The sequence below is a fragment of the Neltuma alba genome, unplaced genomic scaffold, assembly GCF_004799145.2.
Source record: "Neltuma alba isolate B1F8T4 unplaced genomic scaffold, ASM479914v2 tig00010114_pilon, whole genome shotgun sequence".
Taxonomy (NCBI): domain Eukaryota; kingdom Viridiplantae; phylum Streptophyta; class Magnoliopsida; order Fabales; family Fabaceae; genus Neltuma; species Neltuma alba.
The window spans coordinates 1-17,223 of NW_021635066.1; the positions used below are offsets into that span (position 1 = coordinate 1).

Consider the following 17,223-nt stretch of genomic DNA (forward strand, 5'->3'; position numbering starts at 1 on the left):
TTTCTAAAAAAAAAAATTTCAAAATTTTGATTTGATTTTTGAACTTAATTTGAAGATTTTGAGTCAAAATTTTTGAAATTTTTTTGCTTCAATTAACTTACACTTGAATTTATGTACTTTTGGACTTGGTAAATGATTTTGAACTTGTATTGATACTCATGAGAATTGGTATTTGTTTAAAGTTGATTCTTTTAGTTTCATTGGTCACAATTCTTCAAGCTTGCTTTTATATTGATTGAGTTAATGTATTGTGATTAATCTGGAGTACAATTAATCTTTGTCCATGAGCATTTGAGATTTAGCCGTGTTGGAAGATTCTTTGAGCCTAATTTTCATTCATAGTGAGTTGCATCCACTTATATCTTCCACTTTCTAGAACTTGTTCTAATTCTTAATCAAGACTTAGTTGCATTAATGTGATGAGCATGATAGAGGCATTCTTTTCTAAACCCTTACATTCCAAACACAAACCCACATGATTTTATCCATTGCTAACCATTTGAGCCTTCATCTTTTCTTAAGTGCCAAGAGATACATTATACATTCAAGCTTCCAACATTTTTACTATTACATTCATGATGTGTTAAACTTTGTCTTCTTGGGTTTTGAATTGCCAAAAGAAAAAGAAAAAGAAGAGAAAAGAGAATAGAAAAAGGCAAAGAAATAGAAGAAAATGTTTAAGAAAAGCCAAAGAAAGAAAGATCAAAATAAAATGGTACCAATAGAATAAAATTTGAAATAAGGCAATTCATTGGTGGTTTGAAGAACAAAGTTGTGCTTTTAGAGAAATAGAGTAAATAGTAGTTGGAAACCTTTTCTAAGATGCTTGGTGCTTAATCATTTCATATCTTTTCACCTTATCTTATTTCATTTAGCCCTTTCCATCATCATAACCTTAAGAGTCCTCTTGATCATTGTATTCATGCATTAGAAGTGGAGAACTAGGATTGTAACAAGCTTATGGTAAAGTGGTTGATTAAGTGGATTTGAGAGAGAATTACCCCAACTTGGTGAGTAGAGTGAAACAATTTATATCTTGAGTGTTTTCTCTTTTGTTCATTCCCATTGCATTGATTGTACTCTACTTTAATCCCTTCTCATTAATTTGGATTACTATAATTGCTTGTTTGAAGAGTTGGATTAATGACACTATCGCTTTCTTACTTTGAATTCATAGAGGTTCTCATTTGTATCAATGCTATTCTCTTGCTCTGGTTTTGTATTGCTTTGTCCAGCAGTACAAAGGTTTAAGTGTGGGGATTTGATTGAACCCAATTGGTCTATGTTATTTCATATCATTTTAAGGGTTTTTATCATAGGTTTTGGCTCCTTTTAATGATAATTGTGCTTAATTTAGATTAAGAGTCCTTACTTTGAGTTAGTGTCTTTTTTAGGGTAAAATTGTCATAATGGTTATTAATTGTATTCAATTGATTTCTAGGACAATTGATGCTTCAAATTGTTGCTTTTTATTGTAGGACACTTGAGAATTAGAGCCAAGATTGAAGACCAAAGCATTACACACATGAGAGTTTCCAAGAAAATGCTGTGCTGTGGCAAAAAGTCTGAAAATGTGCATCAGTGGCTATTCTGGAATAGTTCGTCGGGGCAAACTTTTTGGTTCGCCGGGGCAAACTCTCAAAATCTCACTACATTTCCTCTCTAGAATAGTTCGCCGCGGCGAACCTCTTCGTATCAATAACGTCAGATTCGGATCCAGAACGCAAAAATAGACCCTCTACTCATATGATCCGACCCAAATTGACCCTAAAAGCCCTTAGAAACCCTATTTTCGACCTAACACTCCATTCTATCATCTCCAACACCTCTATTCTCTCATCTTCTTATCTTCTTGCCTCTCCACCTCCATCTTCTTCCCTATCCATTTCCTTCACCTTTTCCTTCACTCCACTCATTTCCTTCCATTCCCAGCTGCTATGGTTGACAGATTCACTCTAGTTAGAGTTTTTCTTAAAGCTATGGAGGGCTAGGGTTTATCAACTCTTGAAGAATGGTGGTGTGGCATGAGTTTCTAGGCTTCAAAGGGGAGTTTAGTTTCAGTTTTCAATTTTTAGCTATGATTTATGGCTTTCTAGGTCTAGGAGTTGTAAATTGTTAGTTAAGAACTTGGGATTGTTACTGTAATCATTAGTTAATGATTAACATTTGTAATTTGGATTGATTGATGTTGAATTTTGTGCTTAAATATATGTAGTTGCATATATGCTTATTGTAACTCTCATGATTCTCTCCTATCTTGCATGGTTATGTTTCGGTACTGAGTTGATTGTGTGTTACATTGAGCCAATTGCATGATCATTCCAAATTTACACATTAGGGAAGCTAAACAAAGTTTTCATTAATGAGTTCATTAATGAAAGCTTTGGACTCATTGAGTTAATGAGGTTCTTATTAAGGAAACCTAATGGATTTGTGAAACTCCCAATATTTAAGTGAACTATGATTGCCATCAAAACCATTTTCAAGAGATTTCCTATCATTCATTTCCATTCCATTATTATTATCTTAAAACACCAAAAATATAGTATCTTAGGTTTGTTTTCATTGCATTTAGTTTTGGCACATTTCATTAAATCTTAAAAACCCAAAACCCCATTTCATTGCATTGCATGGCATTTAGTCTAGCTTAGGTAATTAATAAAGGCTCCCAAAAGTGAAACGACCCGAGTTTGCACTATACTGCATAGCTTGGATTTATTTTGATTGAGAACCTCTAAGCAAACGATAATTAAGGCTCTCCTTCACATAGCTTGTTCTGAATGTTGACGTTGCTGAAACCTATTCTGCATAAACTTCTCCTTGTTGTTCTCTCCTCCTCCTCCATCTAAAATTAGGATGATCCTTCCATCCTTCATTATAAGTGTTGGAGAAAGGATTCCTTTGCTGATATTGACCGGATCTTTGTTGATACATGGCTGACACTTCTTCAAATTGAGAAGGGCAAGATTCAGCCCAATGCATCATGGAACCACAGGAGTCATAAGAGGGAGCTACCAAGGCTTGAGATGTTCCCATAGCACCACATTGTTTACTTGACAAGAGTTGCTCCATCCTAGTCATCCTCTTGTCCATCCTTTCTGATAAGGCAGCAAATTGAGAGTCAGTTAGTAGGATTTGACCTCAAAATCTCATTAACAGATTGGTTATCCCTTGTGCTGAATTGTTGATTGTTGTTAGCCATCTTCTCCAGTAATTCCCAAGCATTGTGATTAGTCAAATCAAATAGTGAACCATGGGCTGCAGCATCTATTGTGTTCTTATGATGAGATAGCAAGCCCTCATAGAAATACTAGACTAAATTAGACTTGCTGATTTGATGATTTGGACATTTAGAAAGCATAGCTAGAAATCTTGTCCAATACTCATACAAGGTCTCTCTACTATCTTGTTGAACTCCATAGATAGCCTTCCTCAATTTAGATGTCCTTGATGCAGGAAAGTATTTCTCTAAAAAGGCCTTCTTTAGTTGTTCCCATGTAAGTGTTGTGAAGTGTTGAGGTAGACTTTGCAACCATTCTTTGGCATTTCCCTCTAATGTGAAGTGGAAAGCTCTCCTTAGCACATCCTCCAATTGAGCACCATGGGGCTTTATAGAAGAACAAACCGCATGCATATTCTGAAGGTGTCTATATGGATCATCCCCTGCAAGACCAAGGAATCTTGGTAAGCTATTAATCAAGGTACCTTTAAGTTCAAAATCAGCTTCAAAGTTATAAAAACCACATGGATCACAGTTTACACTTGAGTTATTAATTTCTCTAATGCTCCTATTCTCCTCATCTCTATTCAATTGAGGATTAGTATTATGGAGAACATTTTCAGCTTGCCTTTCATTTTGAGGTCTATTTGTAGCATCACCTCTCTCAGTTTGAGCATTGTTATTATTTTGATCCATCACAAAATGATTGTCTATAAACCCTCCTAAAGTAGATTCAGATTCTGAGCAAGTTTCAACTTGAGGAGAAGGTTCACTCACTATAGGTTGCTTACTAGATCAGCTATTTGTTTGGTTTTCTTGATTTGCCTAAGAGTTCTATTGATTTCCCAATCAAAAGGTATAAGAGCCTTATCCTGGGACATGCAACTAAAGAACAGGAGAATAGACTAATAAAATAAATGTGAAAAAGCAATTAGACAAAAGACAGAAGTCAGAGAGAGAACAAAAAGTTAAGAGGGAATTACGTGACTGATGATGCTTCTGTCGTTAAAGCACTCAATTAAACTAGGTCCTCATTGATTTGTAGTTTAGGATCGACCTAGGTCATTACTTCCAAGGAGCAATTTGTGGGTTTCTTTAGGTAAAAATTCAGGTGATAAAAAAAGACAATAAATGGACCCAAATAAAATGCAAAATTCTAATTCTAAATGCAAAATGCAAATGTCCTAAAATCTATATGAAAATTAAATTAAACTAAATGAATGCAATGCAATTTTTGGGGGGTTTTTTGAAAGAAAATAAAAATAATGAATAAAGAAAATTAATCAGAAAGCAAAGAGAGTTAACAAGTAAAAATGAGAAGTTCTCTTCAAGTAAGGTAAGGGGACAACTTAGGATTCGCATGAATTTAACCTTCATAACCTTAATCAGTTAATTAGACCAAAGGGAGTGATAAGAGAGTGGAATTAATAAACTTAATTACCTACTTGAAACAAAGGGAACCCTCAATTTCAAAAGCCCTTAAACTATTAGAGAACTCATAACAGTATAAGGTTGGTTAATTAAGCTTATTAAAACCAATGAAAAATAACCCAATTAATTCTGGAAATTATGTTTGAAATTATCCAATTAAACAATCAGATAACCAACCAACTTAATTAAACAATTAAGAGGTGAAAGAACCCAAATTTTGCAATTCAAACCACATTGATAATTAAACTCATAATGAAAACTCAATTATAAATTCAATTAACAATGCAAAGGTTCTAAACATAAATTCCAACAAGTGTCTCAACACAAATAAAATCCAAATATCAATCCAATCCAAGCATAAAGATGACAATCTAGAACTAAATTGTCTCAACAAAAATACAACTTAAAATTATTTAAAACTAAATAATTTCAAGTCCTTGAATTAAAAAGATAAATGGAACATCACTCCCTTGTGGTCTTCAAGTGCTAGCCCAAGGCTCTAGTCTTTTCCATGCTCCTCCCAAGTTGCCTCCCTGTAAGCTTAAGCTTCCATGGTATTATCTCCTCCCTCCATGCTATTAGGAATCATGGCCACCATAGTTAACGGAGAATGGAGAATGGAGATGGGTGTATGTGGCACGTGGAATGGAGACGTTGATGATGATGTTGACTAGATGGCTCTTGTGCGTGGGACAAGGAGGTGGTATATGGTGGATATATGGGATAATATTCAAAGGAGAGGGCTCGTTTTAATGTCCGTGCGTCTCCATATAGATGGAAAAAAAGTGGTCTTAAGCGTGCTAGAGGGATTATTTTAGGAGAGAAAAGGAAATTTTCTTAGATCCAAAACTCAAGCCCATTAGTAATTAATTGACCCACTTGATATTAGCCATTGGATTGTGCTTAATTCCAAGAAACAATCTTGCACCATTGGATTTCCTATATGCTCTTTCTTGACCTACAAGAATTTAAGTGCATCCATTAATGTAGATTATATCCAAATATAATCAAAAATTAAATATCACATATGCACAAAAATTAGGCAAGAAAGTGCAAAACTTTCTAAAAATAATCTTTCTAAAAATATGAGACTTGTTTTCAAAAAATAGGAAAAATTAATTCCAAGTCAAAAATAGGAAAGCACAAAATATTCATATTTTTAATCCAAAATCTCAATTTTTATGCAAAATCCAAAAATCAACCAATTTATTCAATAATGCATAAAAAGTCTAATTAAGCTCAAAATTATCATTTAAATCCTGAATTATGTGGGATAAAATATATAAAAATTGGGTTTATCAATTCCCCCACACTTAGCCTTTGCACTCCTGGGCAAAGCAAATGAAGACCAAAAAGCAGTAAGAAAAACAAAAGAAAATCAACCAAAAGTGAATGTTCCAATCACAAGCAAAAAGCAAGTCAAAGCATTCAACATCTCTCTTATCCAAGTAATCTTCTCATGAATCAAGAAAACAAACATCATGGCAATTTACTTGACAAAGGGGAATCTAAGTCAGAAATCCCTCACCAAGGTTAATGTGTATGTCACTCATCACTCAAAAGTGTATTGGCTTGTGTTTACACTCAAAATCATCCTACTCAATCCTCTTTCCATAGGCTTGACAAGAATCTAAATTCTCCACCAATCATAAAGCAATTACAAGCATAAATCAAAAGGACTTTTATTAGGTTGTAATGGGGCTAAGGTAAATAAATAAGGATAGAGTGTTTAGGAAAACAAAGTTGAACATCTTAGGAAATGAAGAGAACCAACGAAAAAATATAATGGAATGCAAGAAACTAAATTAAACTTGGATTGGGTCATTCTTCTTCTTCTTCTCTATTTTTTTTTAGCACTTTTTTTTTAAAAACTTTCTTAGGCCGTTATGTATATGCTTTTTGACGCGAACCTTCATATTGGTGATACAAAGGCCCGGTTACTCAAGCATGGATAACTCATTGGCACTAAGATGCTACTAGCACGCTCATAGCTCTTACTGGCCGTTTGACGCGAAGATCAACATTGGTGATGAAGATCCCCGGTTACTAAGCACAGCTTAAACTAGAGGAGCGGAATCTTATTACAATATTTTTTTTTCTTTTTTTCAAATTGACCCAAACCATAACTCCAAATGTGTTCCTCCATCCCAAGCACATATAATATAACACTCTTCAACTCCTAAGACATTCGAAAAGGGTAGGATTTTTTTTTTTTGGGTTAAGAGGGAAAAAAAATATGAAGGCTCAAAGGGGTTAAGCAAAGGATAAATATATGAAAAGGGTAGGCTTTTGGCTTATCTGGCTAGAAAAATTGAAATGAATGCCTTTATCATCTTTATGAATGCAAATGCACAAATGTGGTCTCAAACAAGATTCAAGTCAAGTTCTAGATCAAGAAAAGAGATAGGATATACACACATGAAAGAAGAAATGCATCAGGCTCAAAACCTCACTAGGTACATGATTACTAGCTTAAATTCACCTAAGTCAAATCCATTGCCACTTAGTTTATCCACTCAAGACATGATCAATCACTTTTCAAATCAAGAATGCATCATACTTGAATCACTTCAAACTTGCAATCTTCACATTCAAAACAAAACAAACAAAACATTTTTTTCTCTTTTTTTTTTGTAAGAGGAACTAAAACAAAAGTAAAAACACACCAAAAAAAAAAAAAAAACTAAAAGAATGAAATCCCTCCCCCACACTTAAACAATGCATTGTCCTCAATGCAGAACACATAGGCAAGTCACAAAGCAAGTAGTATCCAGCACAGCCCAACTCAATAATATGACAATGCAAAGCAAAAAGAGTGAAGGGAAGGAATACAACCAAGGCTACGTGGCGTCTCGTAGTGTGATAACCTCTACATCTTGGGTAGAGAACCCCTCGTAGTAAGGCTTCAAGCGATGACCATTGACTGTAAAGCATCTTCCAGTTGGCTCTCTCTTAATCTCTACAGCACCATAGGGAAAAACATTAGTAACAATAAAAGGTCCCTCCCATCTAGAACGGAGCTTACCAGGCATGAATTTAAGTCTAGAGACATAAAGTAGAACTTTTTGGCCCACGTGAAACTCCCTTCTTAAGATGAGCTTATCATGGATAGCCTTGGTCCTTTCCTTGTAGATCCGAGCATTCTCATAGGCTTCTCTCCTAAGCTCTTCAAGTTCTTGCAATTGTAACTTTCTTTCAACACCAGCACTAGCAAGATCAAGGCTGCAGCTTTTGATGGCCCAATATGCCTTGTGCTCCACCTCTACTGGCAGATGACAAGCCTTACCAAAGACAATTCGATATGGGGACATTCCAATTGGGCTTTTATATGCTGTACGATATGCCCAGAGTGCATCATCCAGCCTCTTGCTCCAATCCTTTCTGTTAGGTTGCACTGTCTTTTCAAGAATGAGCTTAATTTCTCTGTTTGAGAGTTCTGCTTGACCGTTTGTCTGAGGGTGGTATGGAGTAGCCACCTTATGCATCACACCATACTTGCTCAGTAAGCTCTGCATACTTCGGTTGCAAAAATGAGTACCCTGATCACTAATGATAGCTCTTGGGATTCCAAACCTGCAGAAGATGTGAGACCTGACAAAAGAAACCACTACAGAAGAGTCATTAGTACGAGTGGGGATTGCCTCAACCCACTTAGAGACATAATCCACAGCAAGCAGAATGTAAACATAACCAAATGAAGTAGGAAAAGGTCCCATGAAATCAATACCCCAAACGTCAAAGACTTCACAGAACAACAGTGGCTGTTGAGGCATCTCATGCTTCCTGGAAATATTGCCAACAAATTGGCACCTGAACACTTCTTACAAAACTCGTGGGCATCATGGAATAGAGTGGGCCAGAATAACCCACTTTCTAAAACCTTCCTAGCAGTACGCTTAGCACTAAAGTGCCCTCCACAAGCAAGAGTGTGACAAAATGTCAACACAGATTCAAATTCACTATCAGGAATGCATCGCCTAATAACCTGATCATTGCAAATGTGCCACAAGTAGGGATCATCCCATATATAGAACCTAGCATCACTCTTAAACTTGTTTAATTGATGCTTATTCATATCAGTTGGTAAAACAGATGCAGCCAGATAATTAGCAATGTCAGCATACCACGGAACAGTCATATCAACTCCACAAAGTCTATTATCAGGAAAATCATCTAAGGGTAAAGAAGATGTTACCACAGGAGTCTCAATCCTACTCAAGTGATCAGCTACCATGTTCTCTGCACCGCTCTTATCACGGATCTCCACATCAAACTCCTGTATCAGCATTACCCATCTAATCAAGCGGGGTTTAGAGTCTGGCTTCTTGAACAAGTACTTGATAGCCGAATGATCTGTAAAGACAGTCACTTTTGTGTGGAGGATGTAAGAACGAAATTTCTCAAGCCCAAACACAATTGCAAATAGCTCTTTCTCTGTGGTTGTGTAATTAGCCTGGGTGGCATCCAGTGTCCGTGATGCATATGCTATGATATGTTGCCGCTTTTCTATTCTCTGAGTAAGAACTGCACCCAATGTATAATCAGAAGCATCACACAAGAGCTCAAAGGGAAGGCTCCAATTAGGTGGCTGAATGATAGGAGGTGTAGTGAGTCGCTTTTTCAACTCATCCCAAGCACACCTACAAGCATCATCAAAAACAAAGCCCACATCTTTCTGCAGTAAACGAGATAATGGTAATGCAATTTTACTAAAGTCCTGAATGAATCGCCTGTAAAATCCAGCATGTCCAAGAAAAGAGCGCACATCTTTCACACAAGAGGGATATGGAAGAGATGAAATAATATCAATTTTGGCTTTATCAACCTCAATGCCATCATGTGAGACAACATGTCCTAAAACAATGCCTTTCTTGACCATAAAATGACATTTCTCAAAATTCAGTACAAGATTATATTCAATGCATCTTTCCAAAACCCTATCCAAACTAGCTAAGCATGCATCAAAAGAATCACCATAGACAGTGAAATCATCCATAAATACTTCCATGCAATGCTCAAGAAAATCAGAAAATATGGAGACCATGCAACGCTGAAAAGTGCCAGGTGCATTACATAATCCAAACGGCATGCGTCTGTATGCAAAGGTTCCAAATGGACATGTGAATGTGGTCTTATCCTGGTCCTCAGGTGCAATAGAAATTTGAAAATATCCAGAAAAACCATCCAAAAAGCAATAATGGGATCTACCAGCCAGTCTTTCAAGCATTTGATCAATAAAGGGAAGGGGGTAATGATCTTTTCTGGTCACAGAATTCAACTTCCTATAATCAATACATACCCTCCAGCTATTCTGGACTCTAGTTGGAACAAGCTCACCTTCATCATTACGAATAACAGTAATACCAGTCTTTTTCGGAACTACCTGAACCGGACTAACCCACTGGCTATCAGAAATGGGATAGATTATACCTGCAGAAAGAAGTTTAGAAACCTCTTTCTTTACCACATCAAGAATCAATGGGTTGAGTCGCCTCTGTGGCTGACGCACAGCTTTGGCACTATCCTCTAACAAAATCCGGTGCATGCACACATTAGGGCTAATTCCAGGAATATCAGCAAGAGTCCATCCAATAGCTTTCATCCTTCTTTTCAGCACCTCCAGGAGGCGAATTTCTTCATCAACAGCTATGTCGCTAGCTAGAATCACTGGCAATGTCTCATCTTCCCCCAAATAGGCATATTTCAGCGAATCAGGAAGTGGCTTTAGCTCTAAAGAAGGAGCTTGCTCAATTGAGGGCACGAGGGGCTTCAAATCAATGTTAGTCAAACTAGAAACCTGCATTGAAGACTCACAAGCAAAAGAGCAGACTTTCCCAACTTGGGAATCATTAGCAGGAACAGTAACAACAGAAGAATCAGATAATATGCCACAATTCATGAAAGAAGTGCCATCAGTAGCACTCATGTCAGAAGCAACATCGATCAGAATCAAAGACCTCTATATCAGGGACATGATCAATGTTAACTAACAGCTCAGAGTCAGGTAATGTAGATGAATCAGTTGCATCTATAGCATCAATCACACTAAGTAACTGAGAGAGTCCATGTGAATCAACAGAAGTACTAGATGAGGAATCACTGAAAGTGCCAAGTCTATGGACAGGTGCAGAAGAATCAAAACTAGAATGTCTAACAATCTCAATGAAATCAGTGAAAACATCAATATCAGCAGCATCTATACCAGTACAAGTATCACAACTACCAATTTCAGAACATGAACAAGAGATAGAATCATCTAAGCCAACAATATCACATGATCTACTTATCATACTATCTCTAAAATCTATGACAGCATCATCAGTAATAATGTCAACAAAACTAACATCAATCTCAGCACAACTATCAGGTGGATGTCTCATAGAGTCAAGCACATCAAATCTAATGATTTTACCAGCAAATTCCATAGTAAGAGTACCAGCATGCACATCTATCATAGCCCTAGCAGTCTTAAGAAATGGCCTACCCAAAATCAAAGATGAATGTCCCTTTTGCCTAAATCTAGCATCATCCATATCAAGAACATAGAAGTCTGCAGGAAATATGAGATCTTTTACCTTCACCAAGACATCCTCCAAGACTCCTTCTGGAACTACACAGCGTCTGTCAGCAAGAGAAGCGATTAGATTTGTAGGCTTAAGATCCACACCTTGAAGTTGAGCAAAAACTGATTTTGGCATGACATTGATAGCCGCTCCTAGATCTGCTAGAGCATCTGAAAACTCAATGTTACCAATGGTGCACGGTATGAGAAAGCTACCAGGATCCTTGCACTTCACTGGCATTGGCATTTGATAAAGAGAGGAGACAACCGCCCCTAAGTCAACTTTGCCATCATGCTTAAGCCTTCTCTTGGTGGTACACAACTCCTTCAAAAACTTCGCATACTTAGGCACTTGTGCAACTAGATCAACTAATGGAACATTGATCACCACCTTTTTGAAGATATCATAAACTTCTTTGAACATCTCAGCTTCTTTCTTTCTCCTTTCAGCCTTAATCACCCCTGTAGGAAAAGGTAAGACTTGCTCGCTCACTTTCTTCCCTTCCCCATCTTTTTCTTGCTCTTCTTGCAATGCCACATGTGGTGTTGATAAAGTGGACTTATTATGCGATGTGGAAGCAGGGGGAGAATCTTTAATGATAGCTTCCTTGTCCGTTGAAGCATGGGTAGTGACAGGATCTGCAGAGGTAATTGAATTTCCGCTTCTAAGAGATATAGCATTAATTCCACCAATGTTAGGATTCTGCTGGGTGCCAACATTAGGGTTAACTACTACTTGAGATGGCAACTTCCCTGAGCCTTGACTTTGCATGTTACTAAATGCATTAGATAACTGCCCAATTTGAGTTTGAAGATTCTGAATTTCTTGGCTATGTTGCAAATCCTTTTGTTCAAACTTATCCATCAGGAGTTTCATCATGCCTTCTAACTTTGAACTCTCATCTTGATTGGGCATAGTTTGCCTAACTTGTTGGAACATTTTACCACCAGAAGAGTTTATGCCTTGATTGAACTGTGATTGTTGAGGCTGGCCACTCCCATATCTGAGATTTGGATGGTCACGCCATCCAAGGTTATATGTATTTGAGTAAGGATCATATTTCTGGCCACCTTGAGTCATAGGCTTAGTGTGGTATACTGCATTACACGAGTCAACTCCATCATTTAGGTAAGGGCAAGAGTCAGTGGTGTGAGTAGCTAGAGAGCAAATAGAGCAAAGTGGCCCAATTAGAGCTGTAGAGTCAGCTTGTGGGATGAAAGCAGAGGAAGATCCCACAGAAGGAGCCATATTTTGGGAGTTTTTCATCTGAAATACAACCATTTTCTCCATAGCAGATGTTAACTTATCAATTTTGCTCTCAAGGCGAGACTCAGAATAAGATGAATGCAATCCAACTTCATTTACTCTAGCTTGCTGCCTAGTACCAAACTGTTGGGTATTTTCAGCTTTCTTTTCAATCAATCTCCAAGCAGCTTCAACAGTCAAGTCAAGAAGAGCACCTCCAGCAGCAGAATCTAGTAAATCTCTCTCAAGAGGCAAGAGCCCTTCATGAAAATATTGAATCAACAATGTATCTGAAATTTGGTGGTGAGGACAACTGGATAACAATGCCTTAAAGCGCTCGTAATACTCATATAAGGATTCCCCAGACATTTGTCCGCAACCACAAATATCCTTCCTGATGGAGGAAGTACGAGATGCTGGGAAATACTTTTCCAAAAACAACCTTTTCAGCTGGTCCCATGAAGTAATGAATCCAGGAGGTAAGCGAAGAAGCCAATTCTTTGCAGAACTTTCCAAAGAAAATGGAAGGCACGCATCTTAATCTAATCCTCAGACACACCAGAAGGCTTCATAGCAGTACAGATCATATGAAAAGTCTTCAAGTGATTGTATGGATCCTCGCCTGCAAGACCATTAAATTTTGGAAGTAAGTGAATCAATCCAGACTTTAACTCAAAATCAGTGTCAATATCAGGATAATTAATGCACCAATTTTGAAAATGCAGATCAGGTGAAACCAATTCCTTGATAGTCCTAGCAGGATAAGCCATGCTACTGTCAGAATGAGAAGAGTCAGGAGAATTAGAGGAATCAGCAGTTAACTTAACAGAAGAATCACTTTCTATAAGATTGCTAGATTGAGCCCTCCTTCTTTGATGAAAAGTCCTCTCAATCTCAGGATCAAATTCAAATAATTCCTGGCTAGAGGATCTAGTCATGCACTAAGCAACTATCACAAATCAAAGTGAAATGAAAAAAAAAAATTTTGCACCAAAAAAAAATGCAGAGGAAATATGCAGAATCACCTAGAACTCAAACCTAAAGTCTAACCATTGCTCCCCCGGCAACGGCGCCAAAATTGATGATGCTTCTGTCGTTAAAGCACTCAATTAAATTAGGTCCTCATTGATTTCTAGTTTAGGATCGACCTAGGTCATTACTTCCAAGGAGCAATTTGTGGGTTTCTTTAGGTAAAAATTCAGGTGATAAAAAAAGACAATAAATGGACCTAAATAAAATGCAAAATTCTAATTCTAAATGCAAAATGCAAATGTCCTAAAATCTATATGAAAATTAAATCAAACTAAATGAATGCAATGCAATTTTTGGGGGGTTTTTTGAAAGAAAATAAAAATAATGAATAAAGAAAATTAATCAGAAAGCAAAGAGAGTTAACAAGTAAAAATGGAGAAGTTCTCTTCAGTAAGGTAGAGGGGACAACTCAGGATTCGCATGAATTTAACCTTCATAACCTTAATCAGTTAATTAGACCAAAGGGAGGTGATAAGAGAGTGGAATTAATAAACTTAATTACCTACTTGAAACAAAGGGAACCCTCAATTTCAAAAGCCCTTAAACTATTAGAGAACTCATAACAGTATAAGGTTGGTTAATTAAGCTTATTAAAACCAATGAAAAATAACCCAATTAATTCTGGAAATTATGTTTGAAATTATCCGATTAAACAATCAGATAACCAACCAACTTAATTAAACAATTAAGAGGTGAAAGAACCCAAATTTTGCAATTGAAACCACATTGATAATTAAACTCATAATGAAAACTCAATTATAAATTCAATTAACAATGCAAAGGTTCTAAACATAAATTCCAACAAGTGTCTCAACATAAATAAAATCCAAATATCAATCCAATCCAAGCATAAAGATGACAATCTAGAACTAAATTGTCTCAACAAAAATACAACTTAAAATTATTTAAAACTAAATAATTTCAAGTCCTTGAATTAAAAAAATAAATGGAACATCACTCCCTTGTGGTCTTCAAGTGCTAGCCAAGGCTCTAGTCTTTTCCATGCTCCTCCCAAGTTGCCTCCCTGTAAGCTTAAGCTTCCATGGTATTATCTCCTCCCTCCATGCTATTAGGAATCATGGCCACCATAGTTAACGGAGAATGGAGAATGGAGATGGGTGTATGTGGCACGTGGAATGGAGACGTTGATGATGATGTTGACTAGATGGCTCTTGTGCGTGGGACAAGGAGGTGGTATATGGTGGATATATGGGATAATATTCAAAGGAGAGGGCTCTCGTTTTAATGTCCGTGCGTCTCCATATAGATGGAAAAAAAGTGGTCTTAAGCGTGCTAGAGGGATTATTTTAGGAGAGAAAAGGAAATTTTCTTAGATCTAAAACTCAAGCCCATTAATAATCAATTGACCCACTAAATATTAGCTATTGGATTGTGCTTAAATTCCAAGAAACAATCTTGCACCATTGGATTTCCCATATACTCTTTCTTGACCTACAAGAATTTAAGTGCATCCATTAATGTAGATTATATCCAAATATAATCAAAAATTAAATATCACATATGCATAAAAATTAGGCAAGAAAGTGCAAAACTTTCTAAAAATAGTCTTTCTAAAAATATGAGACTTGTTTTCAAAAAATTAGGAAAAATTAATTCCAAGTCAAAAATAGGAAAGCACAAAATATTCATATTTTCAATCCAAAATCTCAATTTTTATGCAAAATCCAAAAATCAACCAATTTATTCAATAATGCATAAAAAGTCTAATTAAGCTCAAAATTATCATTTAAATCCTGAATTATTGTGGGATAAAATATATAAAAATTGGGTTTTATCAGTGACATCCGCTGCGGCACTTCCTCAGATCCGCTGCGGCCTCTATTACAGAGATGAGTGCCTAGCTGAAATTGGACAGGCGCTGTGGCCTCTGGTGCAATCCGCCGCGGCGCTTGTTGCAGAATTGATTCTGTGAAAGGCGCTGCGGCACCTGATGATATCCGCCGCAGCGCCTGATACTGATAAACCAGGTGGATGAATTTTGCAGCAGCTTCTGACACTGTTCACACCTTCACTCCTGCAAATTGAACCTCTCAACACAATGGTATTAATTTTTCAACAAGAAAAAGATCTCAAAAGCATAAAAACAACCAACCGTCATTAGGTTTAATAGAAGAACAATTAAAAGGAAAAAGGTTGCTACAGCAAGGATTCAAACAATTCACAGCCTACCAAATTGTGTTAACTCCTTGACAACCTATGGAATGATTTTGGAACATAGCAATAACGGAAACTACTCCACAACAAAACACAAGAGTGAAAATGCAACACAACTCAAAAACACTAAAGCTACTTTTTCTGAAGTTTTGGGTTTTCAAATATAAAAAATTTTCTTGGCACACCAGTGAATTGCTTAGAACCTCAACAAGTAAGGTTCCCCGGCAATGGCACCAATTTGATAAACCTTGTCACTAGGTAATCAAAGTTTTACTAGGGAAATGCAGCAAGTGAGGCACTACGTAGGTCATTCTTCTCAAGGAACCTTAAGTTGTATTTTAATTCTTAACAATTCACTTTTAATTATCAAATTACCAAGATGAAAGCTTGAGTTTTAGAAAAGAGAAATCAAAACAAGAAACAAATCTAATGAAAGGTAAATTGCAAATGAGATTCAGATAAGAGATAGTAGTTCCCCTAGCAATTTATCCAACCTTCCTTGTTCAATCTTATAATTTAGAGTCTCTTAATGTCAATTAAATGGATAGATTCAGCTACTGCTCAAATCTCTCTTAACACAGATCAGAAACAACTTATCTTACTAGATTCATTATCTTGTTCTGTGAGAAGGAAAATCAATTGACAAGAACACTTGAGAAGCAAGTTGCAATTCTCTAAGGATGACCACAACTGTGAATCATCAATATATTCAACCAAAATTCAGATTTACAGAACAACAGTTCAAATAAATGAATTAGATTTACAAATCAACAGAGAAACCTCTATTCAACTCAATTAAAGGACACAACTCACATCTGAATGTTCAATCAGATCTAAATCCCAAGAAACATAAATCTAATCATCCAACCTTCATTCTAACCACAATTGTTCAACTGAAATAAATGAACCTTAGAATAAAAAGTAGAAACTAGATCTGAATGACTCTCTGTTCAGCTCTATGAACTCAAGTCAGCTTCATTGCTAGAAGAACTTGGAAATTCAGCTACTCATGCTCTGGATTAGGGTAGAAACAGCAAGAATTGATGAAAGATCCATGGTTGATCGGTGGAAATTGATGAAATTGGATGAAAATGGAAGAAGGAATTGAGAGAAGGCAGAGAGAACAAGAAAATCGTGTCTGGAGATGAATGAGAAACTGAAATCTGGTCCCCCTCGCTGAAGGGCGCGATTCTGGTTTTAAATCTGAAATTTTCTGTCGTCTGCCGCCGCGCCTCCATCAATCCGCCGTGGCGCCTGTCCTGTACGGTGTCGTTTTGATTAATGATCCTGAGCTTCATGAAAACTTCCGTCTGCCGTGGTGCCTTAGTCCATCCGCCGTGGCGCCTTTCACCGAGAGTATCATTAGAAATCCGCTGTGGCGCCTTCTCATATCTGTCGTGGTGCCTCAGACAGCACTGAAACTTCCTGAAATTCACACCAAAGCAGGGATCAAAAGTACACACATACAAAATCATATAAAAGCATGTAAAAACACCTGCAAAACCTCATAATTCTTCTCACCAACTCTTATGCACAATGGAAGCTAATTATGTCCAA

At 36.8% G+C, this 17,223-nt stretch overlaps 1 protein-coding gene across 1 annotated transcript; it reads right to left on the minus strand.

Moving 5' to 3' along the window:
• Positions 1-7,484: 7,484 nt before the first annotated feature.
• Positions 7,485-12,828, minus strand: LOC114754213 (uncharacterized). Its single transcript, XM_028942982.1, is given in 4 exon segments — positions 7,485-8,459; positions 8,462-9,476; positions 9,951-10,610; positions 10,696-12,828. Coding segments are annotated over 4 exon segments (4,776 nt in total). The 3' UTR covers positions 7,485-7,491.
• Positions 12,829-17,223: the final 4,395 nt, after the last annotated feature.